This window comes from Hippoglossus stenolepis, chromosome 17, assembly GCF_022539355.2.
Source record: "Hippoglossus stenolepis isolate QCI-W04-F060 chromosome 17, HSTE1.2, whole genome shotgun sequence".
Classification (NCBI taxonomy): domain Eukaryota; kingdom Metazoa; phylum Chordata; class Actinopteri; order Pleuronectiformes; family Pleuronectidae; genus Hippoglossus; species Hippoglossus stenolepis.
The window spans coordinates 3903129-3924300 of record NC_061499.1 but is presented as its reverse complement, the minus strand read 5'-3'; the positions used below and the strand labels follow the sequence as shown (position 1 = coordinate 3924300).

Genomic DNA, 21172 nt, shown 5'->3' with positions numbered 1-21172 from the left:
GAGTCCGTCAATCTTAGACACACGCTCGTTTAATCAAGTCTGCAGCGGTGGTTTGGAGGTTTGAGAAACGCAGACGGTCGAGCAGCAAAGATTCAATTCTCTGTAGTCAGGAGGCTTGATAACATGGTTCCCCCCCCCCTCTCTGTCTCTGAGTAAGCGGAGCTCCTCCTCGGGGACATTAGTGGCTCTGACGGGTCGACTTTGAGTAATTCAGGGGCGCTGGTGCAGCTAATAAAAACAAACAGTGCAGCCTAATTCAATTGCAGATCACTAATTGGATCAAACAGAGTAAAACTGGATTTTCCTGAACAAAACAACGACAGAGTGGAGAGAAGCGTCTGTTTGCCAGCGGCCTGTCGTGTGGCTCGAGCTTCTCCTCAGAGAGCGGCGGGACTCGGGGGAACCGAGGACACTAAATTGCCCGTCCCGAGGAGGACTATTGAATTGTGACGCCGCCTTCGACTGGGACAAGACAATGTTCCAGTTCACACATCACTGGCAATTTGAGCAGCTCTCCTATAATTTGTGAATATCAATCCCCGACCGGCTGCCTCCTGTTTGTCGTTGCCTTCGATTCAACACGAGAGGATAGAGGATAGAAAAAAACAAAACACTGATGTGAAGCAGTTTTTTTTCAGGATTTAGAGCCGATGTGTTAAAGCCTCTCATCTGTTTTAATCTAAAAAAACAAAATCGATCCCTGTTCATTCAAAGAAGAGGAAGTGGAGCTTCTCTTTCATTTCTACAAAAGAAAAGTCCATTAGCCTCTCGTTTGGTTTCGGTTGGCTCGTAAGGATGAGTGAGCTTCTTCTTTGTTTTTAAATAGAAATAGAAAGAGGCAAAGCAGAGACGTTTGTTTACGAGCTGCAGTTTGGCTCAAGATGACGAGCGTGAGGATTCACAAGCTGCGGTTTCCATGGAGGGGGACGTGCAAAAGTTTGAAACATGAACTTTTGTCTATTTTCTATCCCAGGTTTCCAAGTAGCAGAAGCACTAATAGCTCAGAGAATAAGTGCATCAGTTTCCAATCTGCAGTATTTAAAGACGCAGTGCGAGCGTGTGCAGCTCCTTCATTTAAATAACCATCACCGCCAGAAAAACAACATTAGGAAAAGACGAGATTGAATGTTCAGACCTCTTGAGATTTAAAGCATCAGGTCCGACCACTTCCTTCAAGAGGGAGTTCAACGCAACAAGAGCCGGTTTGATTTGTGATCATGTTTATGGAAATGATTGGAAACGCAGCGTTCGTTTCTTTCGGTTTTTCCACAGTGATGATTGTAGAGCGAGAGGATTTCCTCCACACGGACAATCTCACACATCACTACAACTGCTGATGGAGACGGCAACACAGACTTTTCCTTAAAGAGATATTTATACAGTCGTGCAGTATTAATACACTGGATTTGAATTGGAAATGTTTGAAATGATAAAATGAACATTAACACTAAATTATCCAGTATCAGGAAATGGGAGTTATGAGATGATTTTATTAGATTTCCTTGAAAGGAGACATATTCTGCTCATATTCAGGTTTTATTATAATTAATAATATTGTTGAACTGGTCTGTGGCAGACTAGCTGCTGGAGCACATAATGCAAATGCATCAACAGGAAGTATCAGCCGGATTACTAACGAGGTGTTTCAGGAGCTTCAGGGGTTTTCTGTGGGAAAGAGGAGCTTAGTAACACGTGTCTCCTTGAACTCAATTAAAAAAAAAACTGTGTATGTGTTTATGTAAATCACAACAATTTGTCCTTCAGTCTGTTATTTGTTCCTTGTTGATCTCAGACATTTCCTGACGAACAGACTTAAAGCGTAAAACACGAGGAAGATCGAAGTTTACAAACAAGGAGGTTTTGTTTTTCAGTTGTCGCAGATGAAACATCTTCAGGTTTGGAATGATCTGACTTTAAGAGCATAATGAGATGAAAAAACCCAGAATCTAATTATTATTGACCTTTAGTACAAAGAGGTTAGCGGCGGTCAGGATGAACAGTCTCTCATTGGTCGCCCTGAATCCCAGGATGGGTTTGTCGGAGTCCAGACTGGCCACCTGTTGCTTGGCAACCTGTCCTATCTGCCGCCCCTGCTTCCGGTTGAAGAGCACCGTCTCCACCGGCGCCGGCTGGCGGTAGATGAACGCGCGGCGCAGACACTCGCACAGGGAAGCGTAGGAAAAGTTTGGAGCGCAGGTCGCAAACTTCTTTTCCCGTTTGGATGCCTGGACGTAGCCTGCGAACAAAAGAAGACAGAGAGGATCTTTGTTAACGGTTTTACAGAGGCTCGTTAATCGGTGTTAATTAAATACATTTGCAGAATCTATTGAATATAAATTGGAAGTGTAAAAGAAACAGAGACATCTGTATATAATGTAATCCGCCTTCAATCATCACCCCAGTAATAATCATTTAATTGAATTTACACATTTCCGATCAGCTCCATAAAGACGGCATGAGATGAGACGTGTGTATCTGAGAAAGTGTCGACTGGTTGTGCGTCTTTGATTGATTGATTGACTTTAAAATCTTAAACCCGGATCCTTGTGTAATGGCAGATGTTGATAAGAAGAACAAAGTTTTAACAAAGCTAGTTTTTAAAAAATTATGCGACCTCTCAAAGCCTCAGCAGCACAGTCAATAACAAAACCATTATTTTGTTTTATTATCTCTCGAAATCATTCTTTCACTAAAAGCTTTATCCTCCGAGCTTCGAGCAGAACACCAGCTTTCTCTCTGCGCAAGTACATACAAACTTTTAATGATCCTCTGAAAGCCAATTTAACAGACTCTCGTTCATGTGGAATTTGGAGAACTATTAATAACAACAACTCAGTCCTCGTCATTGCGTTTTAACAAGCTTGATTTTAAGGAACATGATGAAACATTTTCCTCCAAAAGCCTAATTCACTCCCCCTGAAAACATCACCAGGGATCCATCTGCGCTCCGAGACGGGATGATGCACTGCAAGCAGACGGCGGAAAGTGCGCTGGTAAGAAACAGACGAGTGAAGATGTCGAACCTGTCGAAGTGGAAAAGTGAAATGAAACACACAGATGCTGTTTTTGACTAAAGACAGAGGAGGAGATGAATGAAATAAAGAGACGGAGACGAGGCTGGAGATGAAGACGTGGTGGTGAATTAACGCGTCAGGCTCAGGACACCAGACCGTGGCAAAGCTACGAGGCTCAGGTGTTATTGTCCAGAGAGATTAGAAGGTTTATATTCGGTGTAGATCTGTTATTGATGCTCTTCTCAGACAACTTTCACATAAAAAGCTCACAGCAAATACCAGGGACATGAACGATTGATTTACGATGAAAATTAACCTTCAATTTCAGTATTTTGGGAGCTCGCCAAAACAAGCATCTTCAGTGCAGCAAGTAAAATATATCGATCTGTCATCTTTTTGTTGTTTTGTATTTCGGGTCTTTATTCATTCATTTCATATTCTCACCGCACCTCATATTCCGTGCATCGCTCATGACTCACACACTGTTCCTCATAGTGAACATTATCTCTCTGTGGGGTTTTCACGTATTAAACTTCCTGTATTTTCCCAAATGAAGTCATCAGTGCAGGTGTTTGCAGATGTTTGCAGATGTTTGCAGGTGTTTTCTCACCCAGAGCGTTGAACGTGGCGATGTGCTCCCACATGTTACCGGGCTGGTCGGGACGTGGCTGCCACAGCAGAGCGTCCACGTCGTGTCGCAGGCAGAGGCACGGCATCTCAGAGGGGTTCACGTCCACGGTGAACAGGTACTGGTTGCTGCCTAGATTCACCTGGAGAGAGAGAGGGGGGGGGGTTATTTTGGCATCTGTCAGTCACTGTACCACTAAAGTTTATTCTCTGTGACACGTCGCTGTGAGGAGGTTTAGTGGAAGCAGGGACTTGAAGTGTGAGACTCAGGACACGTGTTCGAGAATAAAACCTGGATTATAAAAATTCTGATTCCTGCCTGTAGCTGATCTCATCTCAAAATTCACCGTGGCCTCGATTTGGCGAGAGGCCATTGTTGAACAGTGTGTGATCACAACCATAATAGTCCATCTATTCGCACCACAGACGCTCTCTCTGATGAATGTGCTTGACGTAACGGCCTCTGTGCGCACTCTGCTGCTATTCTGGTCCGATTTGTTCCTCGGAATCTGGCTCCTCACACCGATCCCTCGCTCGGCGTCGGCCCACTTCCTGCGTGGCCGACTGCCAACATGTCTGTCAGGCAGCGCAGGGCCCGCCCATCTCAACACGCACTTGACAGGCATTGAACACTCAGCATAAAGCAGCCTGCGTGTCGGTGCTTGATGCTGCGCGTGGTGACAGGCCGCTTAGCGAGCCATCACTCCTCCACTCTAAAAAACCATTTTCTCGCCACTTGCATTTGATTTGGCGCAAGTGACAGACGATGGCGCCGCACTTCAGAGGAGTGCCGGTTGACTGACAATGATGTGGGATTCTGACAGGGTCTTTCAATCACATCACCCAGCTTGACTCAAATCAGGAGTTGATGTCATGGGGGGGCAAAGGAATGTCTCAGTGACAGATTCATACAGATGTTGATTTTATGCTTCTGTCTTAAATTCATGGTTATTTGAGTTCAAATGGCCTTAAAAACAATATTTAAATTAACTAACAAACGTAGAAGAAAACAAAAGCCTTGGTGGAGCGAATGAGAAACCTTCTGGGATTTCAGTTCTTTTGTTGTTGTGCTCATGTGTTAATCTTCTTCACAAGCTGCAGAGACTTTCTGAAGAATTGGTAAAGTTTGCTTTAAAACTTGCACGTCATTATCTTCTTGTTGTTTTCACTGAGTCAACAGAGGAAAGAGACGCAAAGACTAAATAATATTTCAGAATGAAACGTGCACATGACTCATCAGACCCGTGTGGTTACAAACTGGTTTCATCAGTCAGAGGCTGAGTTCCTCCTCAGTACTGAAGAATCCCATCAATCGATGAAACCAGCTTTCGTCTTCCCTTGACTTAATTCTCCTTTAGTATCTTACAATCGTGTTCTTTGCTCCCACTGGGTGTGAGTGGGAGTGTGGGCTGTGCTCTTTGATAAAGATGTAGATAAAAAAAAAAAAACTCCTCTCTGTGCCACCATTATTAAAATTTCTCTCTCACACACAATATCAGGATTCGCCCCCAACATTTATTTTTCCTTCATTGAGACTTTTCCACCTTTTGAACGTCGGTGACTCAGCAGTGTTGTTCTATGACGAACACAGGACTCTATTGACGCCTGCTGGTGAGGGTCTTGGAGGGTGAAACCATTTCCTCTGAGATTCGTTGCAAAAACCAAAGTTAAAATCCAACCACGAGGCTTTTACCAAACTCTTTTTGGAGCAGAACCTTTCCCCACAGCCTCGGGCCTGCTCCCTCTCTCCGGTGTGAGGGTTCACGTCTTTCCTCACAACCCGCTGCAATTTAAAACCCTCACAAAAAAGTAAACAGAGCGAAGGTGACAAGATAATAACAGCAGAGAAATCTCTCGTATATGTTCTACTTCACTTTCTTTACAGAACCCGGGTTGAATGAAGAGGACAGAGAAAATCCTGCTGATTCCTGTGTTACAATACAAATCAATACAAAGAAACAGTTAATTAAAATGAACAATCCTGTATAAGTACATTTTAAGAAGGAGCCATGTCATGTATATTCTCACACCCTATAATGACACTGACTGTGACGGTCAAATTTCATAGGCCAGTCATTCATGAGCATCTTTAAACTACATCTCGTAGCCATAGTCTTCCCGTACTATACTATGTGCATATATGTACACAACATAAATACTACAATTAGACGCAGCAGAGACGAGCACCGAGAACAAATAACTATCCGTGTGACTCAGACTGGAAAAGCTTTTAGTGAATACTTCACATCCTTCACAATACTTCTCATCAAAGGGATTTACAGGCTTTGTAGCCAGAGGACGGGGGAATGAGAATCTGACATTAAGAAATCCAAAGCGAATGCACCTGCACAAAGAGGCCAGATGTCTCGAATAAGAGCTGAAATGTCAACTCTTCGTCGTTGCCATTGTGCCGCCGACCGTGTCCCTGTAATTCTGCAGCTCACTCGTCTTCACAGACAGAGGAAGAGCAGTTGTTTACTGAGGAATCTTCTTCTTCTGCTCGAGACGCTGAAACATTTCCAAAGTTCAACTGTTAATAAGTTGCATCAAGTGAAACCTTCCTATGGGCAATTTTCAAGTCGAGAGCTACAGAGCTTGGTGCTATAGCTTCCTGCCTGAAACCCACCTGAGGTGATCACCTACATCTTTTATTTACCAGCACATCAAAGTTACTCAAGTTATTTCTTCTTCAAACCAAAGGCCATCTGTAGCCTGGAGTAAAATACAGACGCCTGCAGACAAACAGGAAAAAAACCTGGAGTAACTTTATCGAAGTTTGGTCAACGTTAAGAATTACCATTGGAGGAGGTAAATATTTAGTTTATATCTTGTGCTATAGGTAATTATACATGATTTCAAAGATTGGGACTAAGCCTCCAGAGCCAAAGCCTGCACTACAGTGACCAGGTGAACAGATACAGTCCATTATAAAAGGTATTACAGATATGGATGGTGGATGTGAATAACATCTTCCCTCTGGAGAACACACGTAAACCCATTTGTCGTCGGATCGGAACCAAAGAGAAGCACAAAGGAGCCAAATTGGCAAAAGGTGCCACAATTGTGAACTGAATAAAAGCTCGGCGTGTATCCTCCTGGGCAGGTGAGCGACGGAAGCATTAAAGCAGATATAGCGTGGGTGGGAAGTGAAGTAACGGCTTCATGGACACACACACACACACACACACACACACACACACACACACACACACACACACACACACACACACACACACACACACACACACACACACACACACACACACACACACACACACACACACACACACACACACACACCTGTAGATGCTCACATGTTCACACACACGCAGAACAAACCGACCCGACTGCCCTTCAAATGGCTAACGGTACGGGGATGATCACAATGAAGGGCAGCTGCTTGCCTGTCAGCACTTTCTGCAGAAGAAGAAACATAAAGAGCTTTTTAAAACCACGTCCTGCTCTTCATCACAACACATCACTGTCCCTCATGTTCAACACTCATTAGCCTTTCATTACATTGTGAAAGGACGGGAGTTTTTGTGATGGAGAATTCATAAACACACAGAGATCATTTTGTGCAAATGAAACCGACACTGAACGAGAACGGACACAGACTAATGTCCACAAATGACTGGAGCTTTTGAAAACTGCAATATTCTTCTGTGTGGGAAAAGAAAAACATTCACTTATGCTCATTATTTGGCTTTTTCAACATAATACAGAGGTTGAGTTGCTTTGAAAAATACTTGCGTCATATTTGAGATGTTTTATGCTCATGTTGAAAGTGTCACGATCCTTAAATGTCGAAGGATAATGAATGCATGTTTTCCTGTCTTCAATAAAATCTGAAACATGTGATGCATGCGTTTTTAACCTTGGGGCAAAGAATGAGAAGACAAGCTTCCACATTCCTCAATCTTTTCTCTTATTAATCACAAATCCTCCAAATTCCTCAGACACGTTGAAAAATAACAGTAATAAAAAAAAAAACCTAAGGCTGGGATTTCACGGTAGCATTTCAGATTAAATGTTTGCAAACCTCCTTCAAACCACAGCTTCCCCCTGAAGGTCACCTGCTGTGAAACCTCATGAATCTTATTCAGCTCACCAGGTAAAAACATGTTTACAGATGGATGAACGTTACAGCTCACGTAACACTCGTGTGATAATGGAAAAGACGAGTTTCCTATTTGTTACCCTGAGAACATGCTCTTGCTTTTACGCTGAAAAAACCATAAAAACCCATTCTTCAGTTAAACTTGAAATTCTAAGTGTTTTTCTTCAGATATGAGCCGTGCTGTGGACGGCAAATCAGATCAATAAAGAATTAACAAAACAAGAAGTCAAAGTGTTTCTCGGTGTAAAAGTAAAGGCTCAATATATGGTTCAGGTGAGAACTGAGCAGCTTTGGAGAAAACTGGAAACCACAACATGAAAAATGCAGGAAACCCCCAAAAAAATATGCATAAGAAAGCAAATCTAACTTTTGTTGCATCAACAACCTGAAAGAAACATTCGGCTGCAGTTGGGATCAAACTTGTGGCTTTTGAGGTGCAGGACTTCTTGTCGTATTCTCTCGTGGTCATTGATAAAAAATAGACATCGGCTGGCGATTCAAGTCCCAGTCAGGTGATGCTTATGAAGTGGGCGTGCCCGTTTCTTCTTTGTGGAGCTCTGTGGTCAAGTGGCTTGTTAAGGCCAAGGCCAGTGGTGGCTCGCTCGTTGGGAGCTGGGCGGAATAAAAACATGCTCTTATCGCGGCGGCGAGCATCAGGTACCAAACAGCACACTTGAGGGGGAATGACCGATGGAAAGAGGCGACAGAAACGACTCAAAATGTTAAACAGCAGCGCTCGGGCCCAAAGGATTGGAAGAACAGAGTGTTCACGAGTGAAGGAGCAGAGATGTTACTCACCACCTGAGTGGGCTTGAGCGATTCTGCGTCAAAGTGTGTAAGGCTGGAGCTGTCCTCTGGGAACACATCACAATCCTCCAGTTCTTGGTTGTTACAAGGGGGCTTGTCCACCTCAGGGTTTCCGTTCTGCACAAAAAAGGAGGAACAGGAGAACAAGTCAGAGGCTTCAGTTACACTTGTTTTGCATTCATTAGCATGTAAAAGGCTTGATGTGCACTGAAGGCCTCGAGTGGGCCTGCATGACACTAATTGAGGGCGAGGGTGAGACAGGAAGCGGCAAAAAAATGCCGCCCAGCGTTAGACTGGGAGCGACTCTGGGGACCAAAGTGTGATGCTGTGTACAAGACGTCAGGAAGAGGAGGCCTCAGAGCAGCTGAAGAGGAGAGAGACAGAGGTGAGAGGCCACGCAGGAGGAGGAGGAAGGAATGGACTTAATGAAAACTGTGTGGAAGGTCAGGAGGAAAACTCCAGAGGAAACAAAAGTGAGAGAAAGAACCCGATATTCCCCAATAGGGTTTGTTTTGTCATCAACGCTTTTCTTCGAATTGCTTTTATGTAAAGTGTTTGTGTCCTCACCAGGTCCTCGGAGGTGAGGTGCGTCAGTCTTTCATGGATGAGGGCGGCCTGCTCGTCACTCATCACGTACTCCCCTCTCCTGTCCCCCATCACCAGCTCCGGCCACATGGGTCCCTCGCTGCGTTTCTGCAGGGTCACCTCCAGGCTGAGGACACAGTCATATGTCCCCCGTCACTCAAAGTGCTGGCGATCAGTGAGTCATACATGTGTAAATGGTAAAAGTTTGGCTAAGTAGCAATCAGACACTCACTGGTTTCACTAAATGTCACATTCAACGAGAAAATCTCAATTTCCACAAGAAATTGCCCTGATTTTTTGAAGCTCCAGACAAAACGATGTACTTTAAGAAGGACTTGAAGAGTCATTCAGGCTAAAGACACTAATTCGACATAAAAGTATTGCACTTTAAGAAGAGAGAATCAAGAAAGACAATAAAAACAACTTTTTTAAAACCCTTAAAAGCTAAAGACTAAGACTTGAGATTATCTTTAAAATGACTGCAATTGAATTATCTGCCAAAATCATATAGCACAAGACAAGTTTGAGTTTTAGAGGATGCACATATACACAAACCTTGAACTTCTTTAGTCAGATGTGTTTTGATTGGAGCTGCAGCAATTATACAATTAGTCATTCAAGCTAAAAAGGCCAAAGAAGTGATAATTGCAGTCAAATCACAGCCAATCAGATTAATTCATTGTCGTTTGTAGACAGAAAATGTTGAGACATTTTAAAATGAGAAGGCTGATACCTAAATGTCGTCTTCATTGCTCTTAACTAAAAGATATAAACATTTTTCTATTTTGCCAAATTGGCAACTGGATCAGAACCCTGCTCTGGTAATTCATACCATTTTTTAAAGCTTTTTTTAATTTTTCCATCCCCTCGTAAAACTTGATTTTTTGCCAAGTGTAAAAATAGTCGGCCAACTGCTTCGACATGTGCTCACACCGCGGCTTCAATCCAAGAACGTGAACATGGCCCCTCAGAATCAATCCTCCTCCATTGTACAGAGAGAAAACAGGTCCGTGTGTGCGATATAAGAAGATATGAAAGAGACACAATGGGCAGCTTGTTAATTCAGCTCAGGACAAAGGAGCGGTCTGATCTATAACGAGCAGAACTCATTGGTATTGAAAAAACATGCTCAATACCACAATGCCAGTGTTTTTATCTTAGATATTTACATCGTAAAAGGACGTCCAGATGCTTCACGTCTGCAGACACGATGCACAGACGAGACAAACACTTGAATTAGTCTAGTTTGCATTTTGTTTGGCGAACATGATCTCCTTTGTATGTCCATGCAGCACTGGAAACAGCAGATACACAGACGAAGAGAAAGTCTCACAGGCTTCATCATCATCATCATCATCATCTAAATGCTGCATGATGGTAAACATCTATCTTTGGTAGATCAGCAGGGACGAGGCCCAACAGTCACTTCATGAAACCACATTTAAATGAACCAGATCTGCACCAGATCCACGAATTATTCTCTGAGAAATCAAGGGAAATGTTGAAATGTGTAATGCGAAAGAAAGTAAAAGAACTTCATGGATTCTTCCTCTGCATAATCTTGCAAAAACTAACCAACAGATACTGATGAAAACTTAACCTCCTTGGAGGTAACCATGTGGTGGCACTCAGCGGAGCACACACCTCCACCAAGGTCCTTTCAATTCAATCAAGTCTCAACAAATTGCACACACACTCTTATCAGTCCCCTGAATATGAGTAATTTTAAAAAATCAGAAACCATGAATTATTCACTGGCTGTAATGGAGGTTTGGTTTAACGGGTTCAATTCGCAAAACTTTCTCAATCTGTAATGCTTAAATGTCTCTCAATGTATTATAACAGTAAAGTGTGTGTCTGCGTGTCGGGGGTTATTGGGCTCTATCTCTCTCTCTCTCTTCTCTCTCCTCTCTCTCCTCTATCTCTCCTCTCTCTCTCTCTGACACACAACAGCCTTCAAACTTACCTAGAATGATCAGAAAACTAACAAACAGGCTATGTAACATGTTTTTACACTGAAGGAACAGGAAGCAGAGATGGAGAGCTGATAGAGAAACAGACGAAAGGTCCATAATTAGGAGATATGACTCAACTCGTATTGACGACTGGATAGATTCAGTGCTTTTGAAAACTACTCAACTCCCTCCATTCTTTGTTCATGTTTCATAGCTTTGCCATCACACTGGATGTAGTTTTAAAAAGAAGACAAACAGTTTCTCCACAACCTGAACCCCTCCACCTCCACAATCACACGGACTTCCTGTACTTCAGTAAAATACATTCTTTGTGAACTCTGGGGAAGCGTGTGCAACTCTCATCCACACATCTCTCAGTGGGGAGCAGTTTATACGTCTGCGTAAGATGAACATAGTCAATATTCCATGGAACTGAAATTCACGTGTGCAGGTTATTTAAAAGTATGAGAAACTTATGGTTTTGATAAAAGACTGAGAACGACAGTGAACTTGCAGGAGAATAAACAAAGAAGATGGAAACTGTTCCCTGAGGTCAGTGCTTTGTTTTGTCCTCATTCAGAAGCAATATTCCAAGAAACTGAAATATTGCTGCAAAGCACCGTGAGGTTCCCTTTGTCCCTGCTGTGTCTCGGCTGCAAACAAAGAACAATTCAAGAGCAACAACTGAGTCCAGGCTGCGGAGTGCCAACCTTTTGTCGTTTTTGATGATCCAGGCGCTGGCTTCAGGGTCGACAGATGCAAACATCTGGCCCTGCAGTAAAGGAGGGAAACCCTGGACTCCGATGCTGATGTTGTCTGGCTTCAGCTTGAACTGCACCTCCTCTTTGGTGAGACCCTTGGGCGTTCGCACACACACCGTGATGTCCTCGCCCGTCTGCTGCCAGAAGTAAATGGGATCTGAGTTCAAATGGGAGAGAAATGTATGATTAATTATTAGGATTAGGTTAAAGACAGACCTGTACCAGCTGTAACTGAGTCATAAGTAAAACATCCAATAATGTGTAAGAATAAAAGGGAATCACAGGTGAATATTCAGCTGATGCAGATATTAGGGAGTAAGAAATGTTCCACGTATCAACTAATATGCTTATTACAAAAATTGGCAATGATTCTTAAGACGTCAAACACATTTTATGCACTAATTTATATTAAAAGTAAATTGTGTATCTCAAAGCAGTTGCAGCGAATGATTGTTGTTGTTTTCTGTCGCCTCAGCTGAGAGCGAACCCATGACCTTCTGTGTTTCAGTGTTTACCTGCTGGTGAGAATGAGCTCCCCCACACCACTTAACACACTTCAATCAAACCTAGAGCCATGTTTTCGGGCCACAGGCCAAGAAACACATTAGCTGGTTTAGACGTGGATCCAGGCCAGGTGCTGACGCGTGCGTTTCATAAAAGCATCGCTTAACGGTAAACAGGGATACGTCTCATCAGCTGAAATCAAAATCTGCATGGCATGTACATCCGGCACCATCGTCGGTTACTTCTGTTTCAAATCTGAGAGAGAGGTGTTTGGAAACTGAATCAAATGAATAGCTTAAAAGCCTGAGCAGCATTGGGGAAGGTGGGTTTTCATAGGAAGTCCATAACTGCAGTGGCTGCATTTCTGCTTCTTCTGAGCAGGAGACAAATCTGTTAATCTAACACTGCCCCACATATTTATGAAACCAGCTTCCTGTTGTCTCAGCACCTCCGCTGGACTGACAACATTTTATGACCAAATATCTATTGTTATGGTTTCATGTGAGGACTGACCTTCTGATTTAAAAAACACATTGAAATCCATTAAACAAGCCGGATTTTGTCATCAAGATCCACGAATTATCAGATTCTCAATAAAAATGAATGCAGAGTAAATAATCCTGAATGGAACGAACCATCCCATCACAAGTCTGAAGCACCGGACACAGGTTTGAGGTCTAATGTTTGAATCACCTCTTGAAGAACGAGCCAGGGGTCGTTCTCTGGTGAATATTTATAAAGTTTAGACCCCTTGACTCCATCTTTGAGCAACAAAGTCCTTTTCATCCATTTCTGATCTGAAGGGAGATTCATGTATTATTTTCTTTTAGGCTGCAGCTTCTGGAAGGTTTTTGCCTCGGGTGAAAAGTTTCCTCATTCCTGTAAAGTAGCTGCTAATAATTTTTTTTTAAAAAAGGAGCAAAACACAGTGACACGAACGGTTTCTTCTCATCTCACCAGGAAACACAACAGGAATCCAAATTTAAATAAGGAGCCATCAGCTGATTAAGTAAAACAAACTTTGTAAATTCATGCTAGTGTTAAAGCAAACTATGATAAAATAAAAAGAATGATGACGCATATTACGAGAGAAGAGAGAGTTAAGTCTGTGCCGAATCCAATAGTTTAATCTTCATATACAGACGACTCTTTGCCAGTTTTCTCTTCTACAACCCTCGTCTGGAGAGATCCGAGTGTCTGAGCTAATGTATTAACAACACTCTGTGATTACTGGCAAAGCCTGAGCACTGAACTGGTCCAGTTGTGATGCTCCAAACCAAGAGACCTGTTCCGTATCTGGCAGGAAGACGTGAGACCTGTTCATCATCACCTTTTGTTTTTCAACTGAATCAACAAAGAAACTAATGAGAAGGAAAAAGACGTGAGCTGCCAAATTTTCATTTCGCTTCAGTTCCCAATATTACTCTGCACTCTCCGGTGTTCCTCTCTATTTTAAACTTGTCCGTTTGAACAAGTATTTTTCAAACTCCGCATCCACAGAAAATGAAAGAACCATCCACTTGTGTGAATGATCCATCGTGACAGCTTTTATTTGCTTATCTGAGACGTTTCCAACCATATATTTGGATCCTTACGGTACATTGTGGATATCTGAGTTCTCCTCCGCAGCGCAGCATCAAGTCACCTCTCTCTCCTGCCTCCTTAGCATTTCCTCTCTCATTACTTCCTTCCTTTGAAGATATCTCCTCTCTCGCCATCTAATCCACTTCTTCCTCTTTAAAAAGGAGAGAGGCAGAGTGCTGATAAAAGGATTGGCTAAAAAGCCACCATTATTCTGCTTCTGCACCAGCGACACACACACACACACACACACACACACACACACACACACACACACACACACACACACACACACACACACACACACACACACACACACACACACACACACACACACCTGAGTGTGAAAGCAGCAAAAAGGGATAAAAAAACTGCTGCATATGAACGTCCAGGTTTCTTTTGTTCAGACAGTCACTGGACATTTTGTGCAGAAAGATTTTAGTGGTGAGATAAACATGGATTTATGCGGTTCTGGAGTTTCAGAGCCAAGACAAGAATCTCCTTAAAACAAAGCATAATTAATATAGAAAGAACAAGTCATCATTAGATGATAGAGATTGATGATGCCATTCTCATATCTGACTTTTAAAGAAAAAGCTACAGCCAGAAACAGACGGTTAGCTTGTACCTGCCTCTATACTTATAACAGACTATAAATGCATATAAGTAAACACATATACACATATATATATATACATATATATTATAATATATACATAAACGTTTCCCCCTTTTTATAGTTTTTATGCTAAGCCAACCTTCTCTTGACTTTACCCATAAACAGTGTGTTTGTAGGAAGTAGAGATGCATCATCCATCTTTTTGTACAGTCGATAACTTAACATTAATATTTACAATACAAACACGAGTGCTATAAACTGAGTTGTTCCTTTAATTCATTACAAATTAATAATTGGCAGTTTGTGCAAGTGCAAGTCGACAGTCTGCAACAAGGGGGGGGGTCGCAAAAATAATAGAGGCACACTGAGGTTGAAACGTAAAAATGAACTTGTGTTCTTTGCAAAACACTTAAAATACCAGAATTCAATTATTCTCAATAGCTGGAACAACACTGTTCTTAAAACGCATGTGTGAGAAAGGACTGGATTGTGTGTTGAGAGATGCTGAAGAGGTCAAGTGCTCTGTAAGCGTCGGTGTGTTTTTATGATGTCGTAGCCCATTTTTATTTAAGGCTTTTTAAAACCACCCACTTAAACGCACGGGAGCCGAGCAGCAACCAGTGGCTCTGGTCATTGGTCATACAGGGAATGTTTTTTTGTTCAAATCAACTAATCTGTATTTTTATAATAATAACAAGACAAAAGAAAACTTGTAACATAAAAGCAGCCGCTTGTGGTGACGGATCCACAGAGAAAATTAAGAAAAATCTTAGGCGCATATCTGCATTTTCGTATTTGTAATTCTTTATATCTCCACTTGGGTTTCTAACATAGAAAAACAACAGGTAGTAGGATGATAACGACGAGTTTTAATATGTGGCAGAGTTGTTTTGTCCTTAACCACAGTAATAACCTTCTAGCATTGTACTGTCTGGCAGTATTTCCCAGCAGCCCCTCTGACCCACCTGTCTTCTCCACCTCCATGGGCTCCGCTTCTTTCTGGTCCACAGCACAACCGTCCACGTGCGTGAAGACGAACGGTTTGTCCGAGGCCACCATCAGTCCCTTCCCCTGCGGCGCCACAGCTGCGTAGTGAGGCACCGACTTCCCCCGGAGGACCCTCCTCTTCCTCACCTCATACTTCTTCTCCTGACCTGACATGTGGAAACCAAATGATACGGTTATGAGAGGAGGAAAGTAATTTGGTTTTCTATTAAACTCTGACAGAGACCAGGAGAAATTACACCAGCGTCAACCCTCATGTCGGAGCTGCTGCATGTACAAAGATACTTCACTGGATTCCCATCACTCCGAAGGTTTTCTTATTCACAAACTGTGTTTTGAATACTCTACACTGGCTTATTGAGAATATCGATACAGGTGATACTCTGCATTAACTCATACTTTATGACAGAAATGATTTTTAAAGACTTTGATCCTCCGTTATATCCAAACTCTGCTGACTGATAAAATTCTGAAACCAAATTAAAAGTGCAAACATAGCTCAAGGGCACAGCTGATTAACGTCAGCAAAATGCAGATTTAGTCAAATATTGAGACAAATAATGAACAAAAGATTTAGCTCCAGCTCGCAGATATCAAATTGCTGCATCTTTAAATCCGACTAAATGAGGAAGGGACTCTCTAAAGGCTGCTTCTGTTTTTTTATTTGTCTATTTCATCTCTGACTCATTAGTCGGGGTGTCCTCTCCACGTGCTCAGAACTTTAATGAAAATCCTTCTGTATGTGTTAATTAATGAGGATATCTGGCGTCTACTGTTTATGGCACAATTTTTCTGATTTTACTGCACCACCCACCCTGTGCTGCGGTGTTGGTGACTGTGAGCCACTCGAGAGACACCGAGTAGCCACTCCCCTTGGTGTCCTGCAGGTCTTTCTGGATGCGGAGCAGCAGGACCTCCATGGTGTGGAGTCCATCCTGGACGTGTGAGACACTGTGGAGGACGGTGAAAGGTTCCCCCAGGTCTTCACTGAACAGTGGCTACAGACACAGAAGCAGCAGATACAGTCATTTTGCAGGATTACAGTTGATAATGTGGAAAATTCAAGTGGCAGCAGAGTGGCTTCCATCTTCATTACAAAATTCAAATACAAGTTAAGTCTTCATTACAAATTCCAGTCTTGAACTTTGCTTTTAGAATAGCATGGTGTGTGCTTGTTCACAGGAGTGAACTCTCCGTTGTAACCAATCCCAGTTGCCTGCTTGTTAACAGGATAAAGTGCACAAAGACCCGTCCTATAAAAAACATCCCTCACTACTAGAAGCCAATTACCAACGGCCGTCTAAGCTTTTTTGTCAAACTGGTTCTGAAGCTTCAATTTGCATAAGAGTTCAAAAATGATTTTGAAGTGTTTTTCAGTAGAATAATTGGACATTTTATGATACAAGAGCACATTTCTCTTTTTTCTTTGTCACTTTGTTTCTGAACAGGATTCCTCGACATTCAAAACAACTCCACATCCCCCCCCCGGGGCTCAGGAATGAGCAAACGACTTTACAAGAAAACTGCTGTCAAAATATGGTGTCAAGTAAAGAGAGCAGATGACAACCAGCACAGTTATTACAGGATTACACAGAGACAAACGTAATGCTGTTACACCTCCATTTAGTCACCAACAGAGGTCAATACAAGGTCATGGATTATCACTTCTGATATACCTTGCATCTGCTATGGTAGATTTTTTGCATATTAAAAACACACAACTATTTGAAACAGTGTCTTTTGCTGATATACTCACTTCCCACTTCGAATTGGAGCCTTCTCCTCTCTTGCCGCTGCGGAGGAGGTAGAGTCGGCCGGTGCCGTCAGAGAGAGCAGCCCAGGTCGCGGAGGTGAAGCTGAGGGAGGCGCAGAGACGATCCTCGCACTCGCTGGACTCGGCGGTTGTACAGAAGACTTCTCTCGGCTTCCCCAGGGCAGTGTCCTGCGTTTACCACACACATATCAGTCAGTGAGTGACAGGAACATTTGCAGGGTGTTAATTTGACCGTGTTGTTGGACGGGGATGAAGGTGATGATATATCTGATCTATTAAATCAAGGCCCAAAAGTCAATCTGCACAATTTGACTGCACCAAATTTCACTTGCACCAACATTCGTGGAAATCTGTTGTTTAAGTGTAATCGTGTAACAAACCAACTAACTAACAAACGCACAGACGTGAAAACAAAACTTCCTTACAATATTTGCATGTAACAATATTTGCAGAATAACGTAGAATAGACGACATGTATCTGTTTCCGCTCCCAACCCAAGCAGATTGCTTCCTTTAAACAGTCCAGTCGTGACTCACAAACACTCAAACAGAGACACTTCATCGGAGAAGCTTTGAACTTCTTCCTTCGTATCAAACTGGGCACTTTAATCCCATTCGAAAATTCTGTGATTAAAACACTGAGTAGAAGATGATTTCCATGATGTTCTTTTTTATAAAACGGCAGCAGGATGATACCTACAACATTCACCCTCAACAACACGTACTCATCACAAAGAGACGAAGTTACCAACCGTCACGCGGCCTCCCATGTGACTTGGCGGTGATTCACGACTCTCGCAGCTTTGTTAGTAATGGACAGATATGCCACCACATGAGCATCAATTACTCACTGCATGAAATCACGGTGTATGAAAAGGACTATACAGCAGCTGCCGCGTTGTTGCCATGGTGCGTGACACTGTGTATTATATCGCCCCGTTAATGTATCATGCAACCTTTGAGATCATCTTCTCACCATCAGGGCCGTTAGTGACCGAAGAGAGAGCGATTCACATCTGCACAATGTGCGAGGTGACACTTCCCCACAAATGTACACAAAGGGCCCTGCCAGGGACGATAATTACCATGTGATGATTGTAATTAGAATTTGAGCAACACATTTCCATAAAGAGTCATTTAATGACGCCAATGAAAGCCAGAGAGGATTATAGTGTGATGACCATTATTCAGGCCAGTTTAGACACCAATGTGACACCAATTATCTCTAATCATCGTCCATAATGTCTTACACATTAAGGAAGTCTCAGTTGAAAAGGTCATCGGGCTGATTTTGGTCTTCGTCTCTGCGTCTTGGTGCCGGCTAACAAAGCTGGATCAATACTTTGAGTCAATTATGCCAAAACACCTTGATTACCCACAGACGTACAAGGGCTCATGCAAAACTTTACCCCTGTGCTGATTCATACGATGAACAAAGACAGAACCGTCTCCAAATGACCGTAAGTAAGGTCAATTCTAATGAGCCTCACTAATGGAACAGATTTTTACATGTTCAAATTGTGGCATGTTATTAATTAAAGATCCTTTTGTCTTGACAACACCTGCCAGAAATACATTGTGTGCTGATGCTGCTCTTACACAAGTATTTGATCACCACCTACTGGTGCATCACCACCATCCTGACCATTTCATTTGACATGAACTTAAGAAACAAAAGAATTTGCCCTACAGATATTGGAGGTAGGCCACGTTGACAACAAACTAAAAATACACACACGCACATGTCGCGGCATAACAATTATGTCGAATACCTTCCAGGGACGAGGTCTTTAAAGAAAAGGAGGATTTAAAAGCTTACCAGAGTGACAGTGAGGCTGACAACTCGTCCTTTGCAGTCCACAAACAAAACACTGTCTTCATACCAAGGATCTAAGTGCAGGTAATTGTACATGCCAAAGGCACGCATGTGTTCCAGGGTGTAATGAGTGTCCTTCAGCTTCACTTCCTCCACAGCTGAGAAGCAAAGGAAAAAATATAACATGTTACATAAGACATAGTAAGAAGTTAAAACTACAATTAGTTAAACAGTTTTAATACAAAACAGAGATGCACAATGTTATAAGTGAGCATTCTGCATTCTGTTATCATGCCCCCTCCCCCCATTATTCTAAAAGCTAATTTGAGATAATTATCTGTCACTGAATATGTTATAAAAGCAGTAGAATAATGGTCTTTATTTTACAAGCTACATTATTACCATGAGACGCCCACATTTAGAAATATGCTTGTTCTATTCCTCGGACACTGTATGTGTGCATGTAGTGACCAAGATTCACCGGAAACCATGTTAACATCTTTAAAAAGTCACATAGCAGAATAACCCTTTGTCCTCTCATTTTACCTTTATTATTAAATAATATTATTATTATCATTGTATGAAGTGTTGCTTCTTCTCATTGTGCTGCAAATGGATCAAATAAAGTATCTTAACTATACTATTTTCTATACTTGTCTGGATCTTTATTCTTCTATCAAAAGTGAATCTGGCTTTGATTTTTCTTTTCTCTGTAGTGTATCACTTCTTTTGTTTGTGTTTCATGTTCAGTACGATCATCAAAAGTGAAAGAAGACATCAAAGATATTAAAAACCTTATGGCTGTTTTAAAAAACGACGTATTGCAGTCAGCTCCTCTCTGTTGTATAGAATAATTATATTTCCTCACCAGCTGCATGTGCTTGTCTTGTGTTGTTGTTAATGTTGTGAGGTGAAGCCAATGACACTGGGGGTTGATAAAGTTCCTCACGAAACAATGTAAGATATGTTTACTTTATATGATATTTGTATTATGACCATCATCTTGATGTGCGTCTGACCTCCGTTTGTTTGTTGACCTGTGCTTTCAGACACGTATCATATTGGACGTCGTCTGTGTGATCGATGAATTTCCCTCCTTGGGTTCAATAAAGTTGAATCATGACTGACATCACAACTATTTCAATAAATGGCAGTGATTTTAAATCGAAGGCTGCGACTAATGATCATGTTCATTATCAATTAGTGGGAAGAAAGTTTTCTCAGTTAAAAACAATGAACCGGTTTTCTGTGTAAGACGTGGGGAAGAGTTTTGAAAAAGTTTAATATTCTTTTCCAAAAGCCCAAAGTGATGACGTCTACTGTCACGTTTAGTTTGACCAAGGGCCCAAATCTCCAGATGTTCAGGTCGTGTTGTCGTTTTCAACAAAGCTGGAGACACAAAGTATTTGGCACTGACCACAAAAACAATCACTCCACCATCAATACAGCTGCCAATTAAGATTACTGCACACAGACTTAATTGATTAATCGAGTAAACCTAGCAGCTCATTTTGTTAGGGACCCCCTTCATCAGTGAACCACTGGCTCACAGCTGCAGGAGCCTCCAGGTAACAGTTACACACATTGACCACGTGAGACCCACACTCATCAACACACTGCGCAACGTGAGTGTATTTCATTTAAATCGGTCCCTTCTGGCGCCAGGGCTAAGCTAGCACACGTGCTAACTGGGCTCCAGGTTTCTCTCACCGGCGTCCAGCTCCACGTTGTAGGTCGGAATGGCGTCCAGGGACAACCGGTAACTCTCGAAGCTCGGGTCCAGCAGCTCTCGGTTGACCCGCAGGGAGTAGTTCGAGGCGGCCATGTCTGTGTCCCACGCCCGGCCCGGTTCCCAGGTGAGTGGCGGAGGAGGAGGAGGAGGAGGAAGCTGTGGATGAGACACAAGCTGCACGTTGTTTACGAGGCTTGTGCGACACGGAGCCATTTCCCCGGCGGACACGACCTGACCCCGGACGCTCACGGGAAGTGGAGTTCCTGATGGGT

At 42.5% G+C, this 21172-nt stretch overlaps 1 protein-coding gene across 1 annotated transcript; it reads right to left on the bottom strand.

The window, feature by feature from the left end:
• Nucleotides 1-1470: 1470 nt before the first annotated feature.
• Nucleotides 1471-21128, bottom strand: nudcd1 (NudC domain containing 1). The gene is made up of 10 exons (XM_035183040.2): nucleotides 20879-21128; nucleotides 19172-19326; nucleotides 17335-17520; nucleotides 16393-16576; nucleotides 15539-15727; nucleotides 11819-12026; nucleotides 9136-9280; nucleotides 8560-8685; nucleotides 3625-3784; nucleotides 1471-2236 (listed from the first exon to the last, which is right to left on the bottom strand). Exons 1-10 carry the CDS (start codon nucleotides 21111-21113, stop codon nucleotides 1947-1949), a joined length of 1878 nt encoding a protein of 625 aa, XP_035038931.2. The 5' UTR covers nucleotides 21114-21128; the 3' UTR covers nucleotides 1471-1946.
• Between the last annotated feature and the right edge of the window lie 44 nt (nucleotides 21129-21172).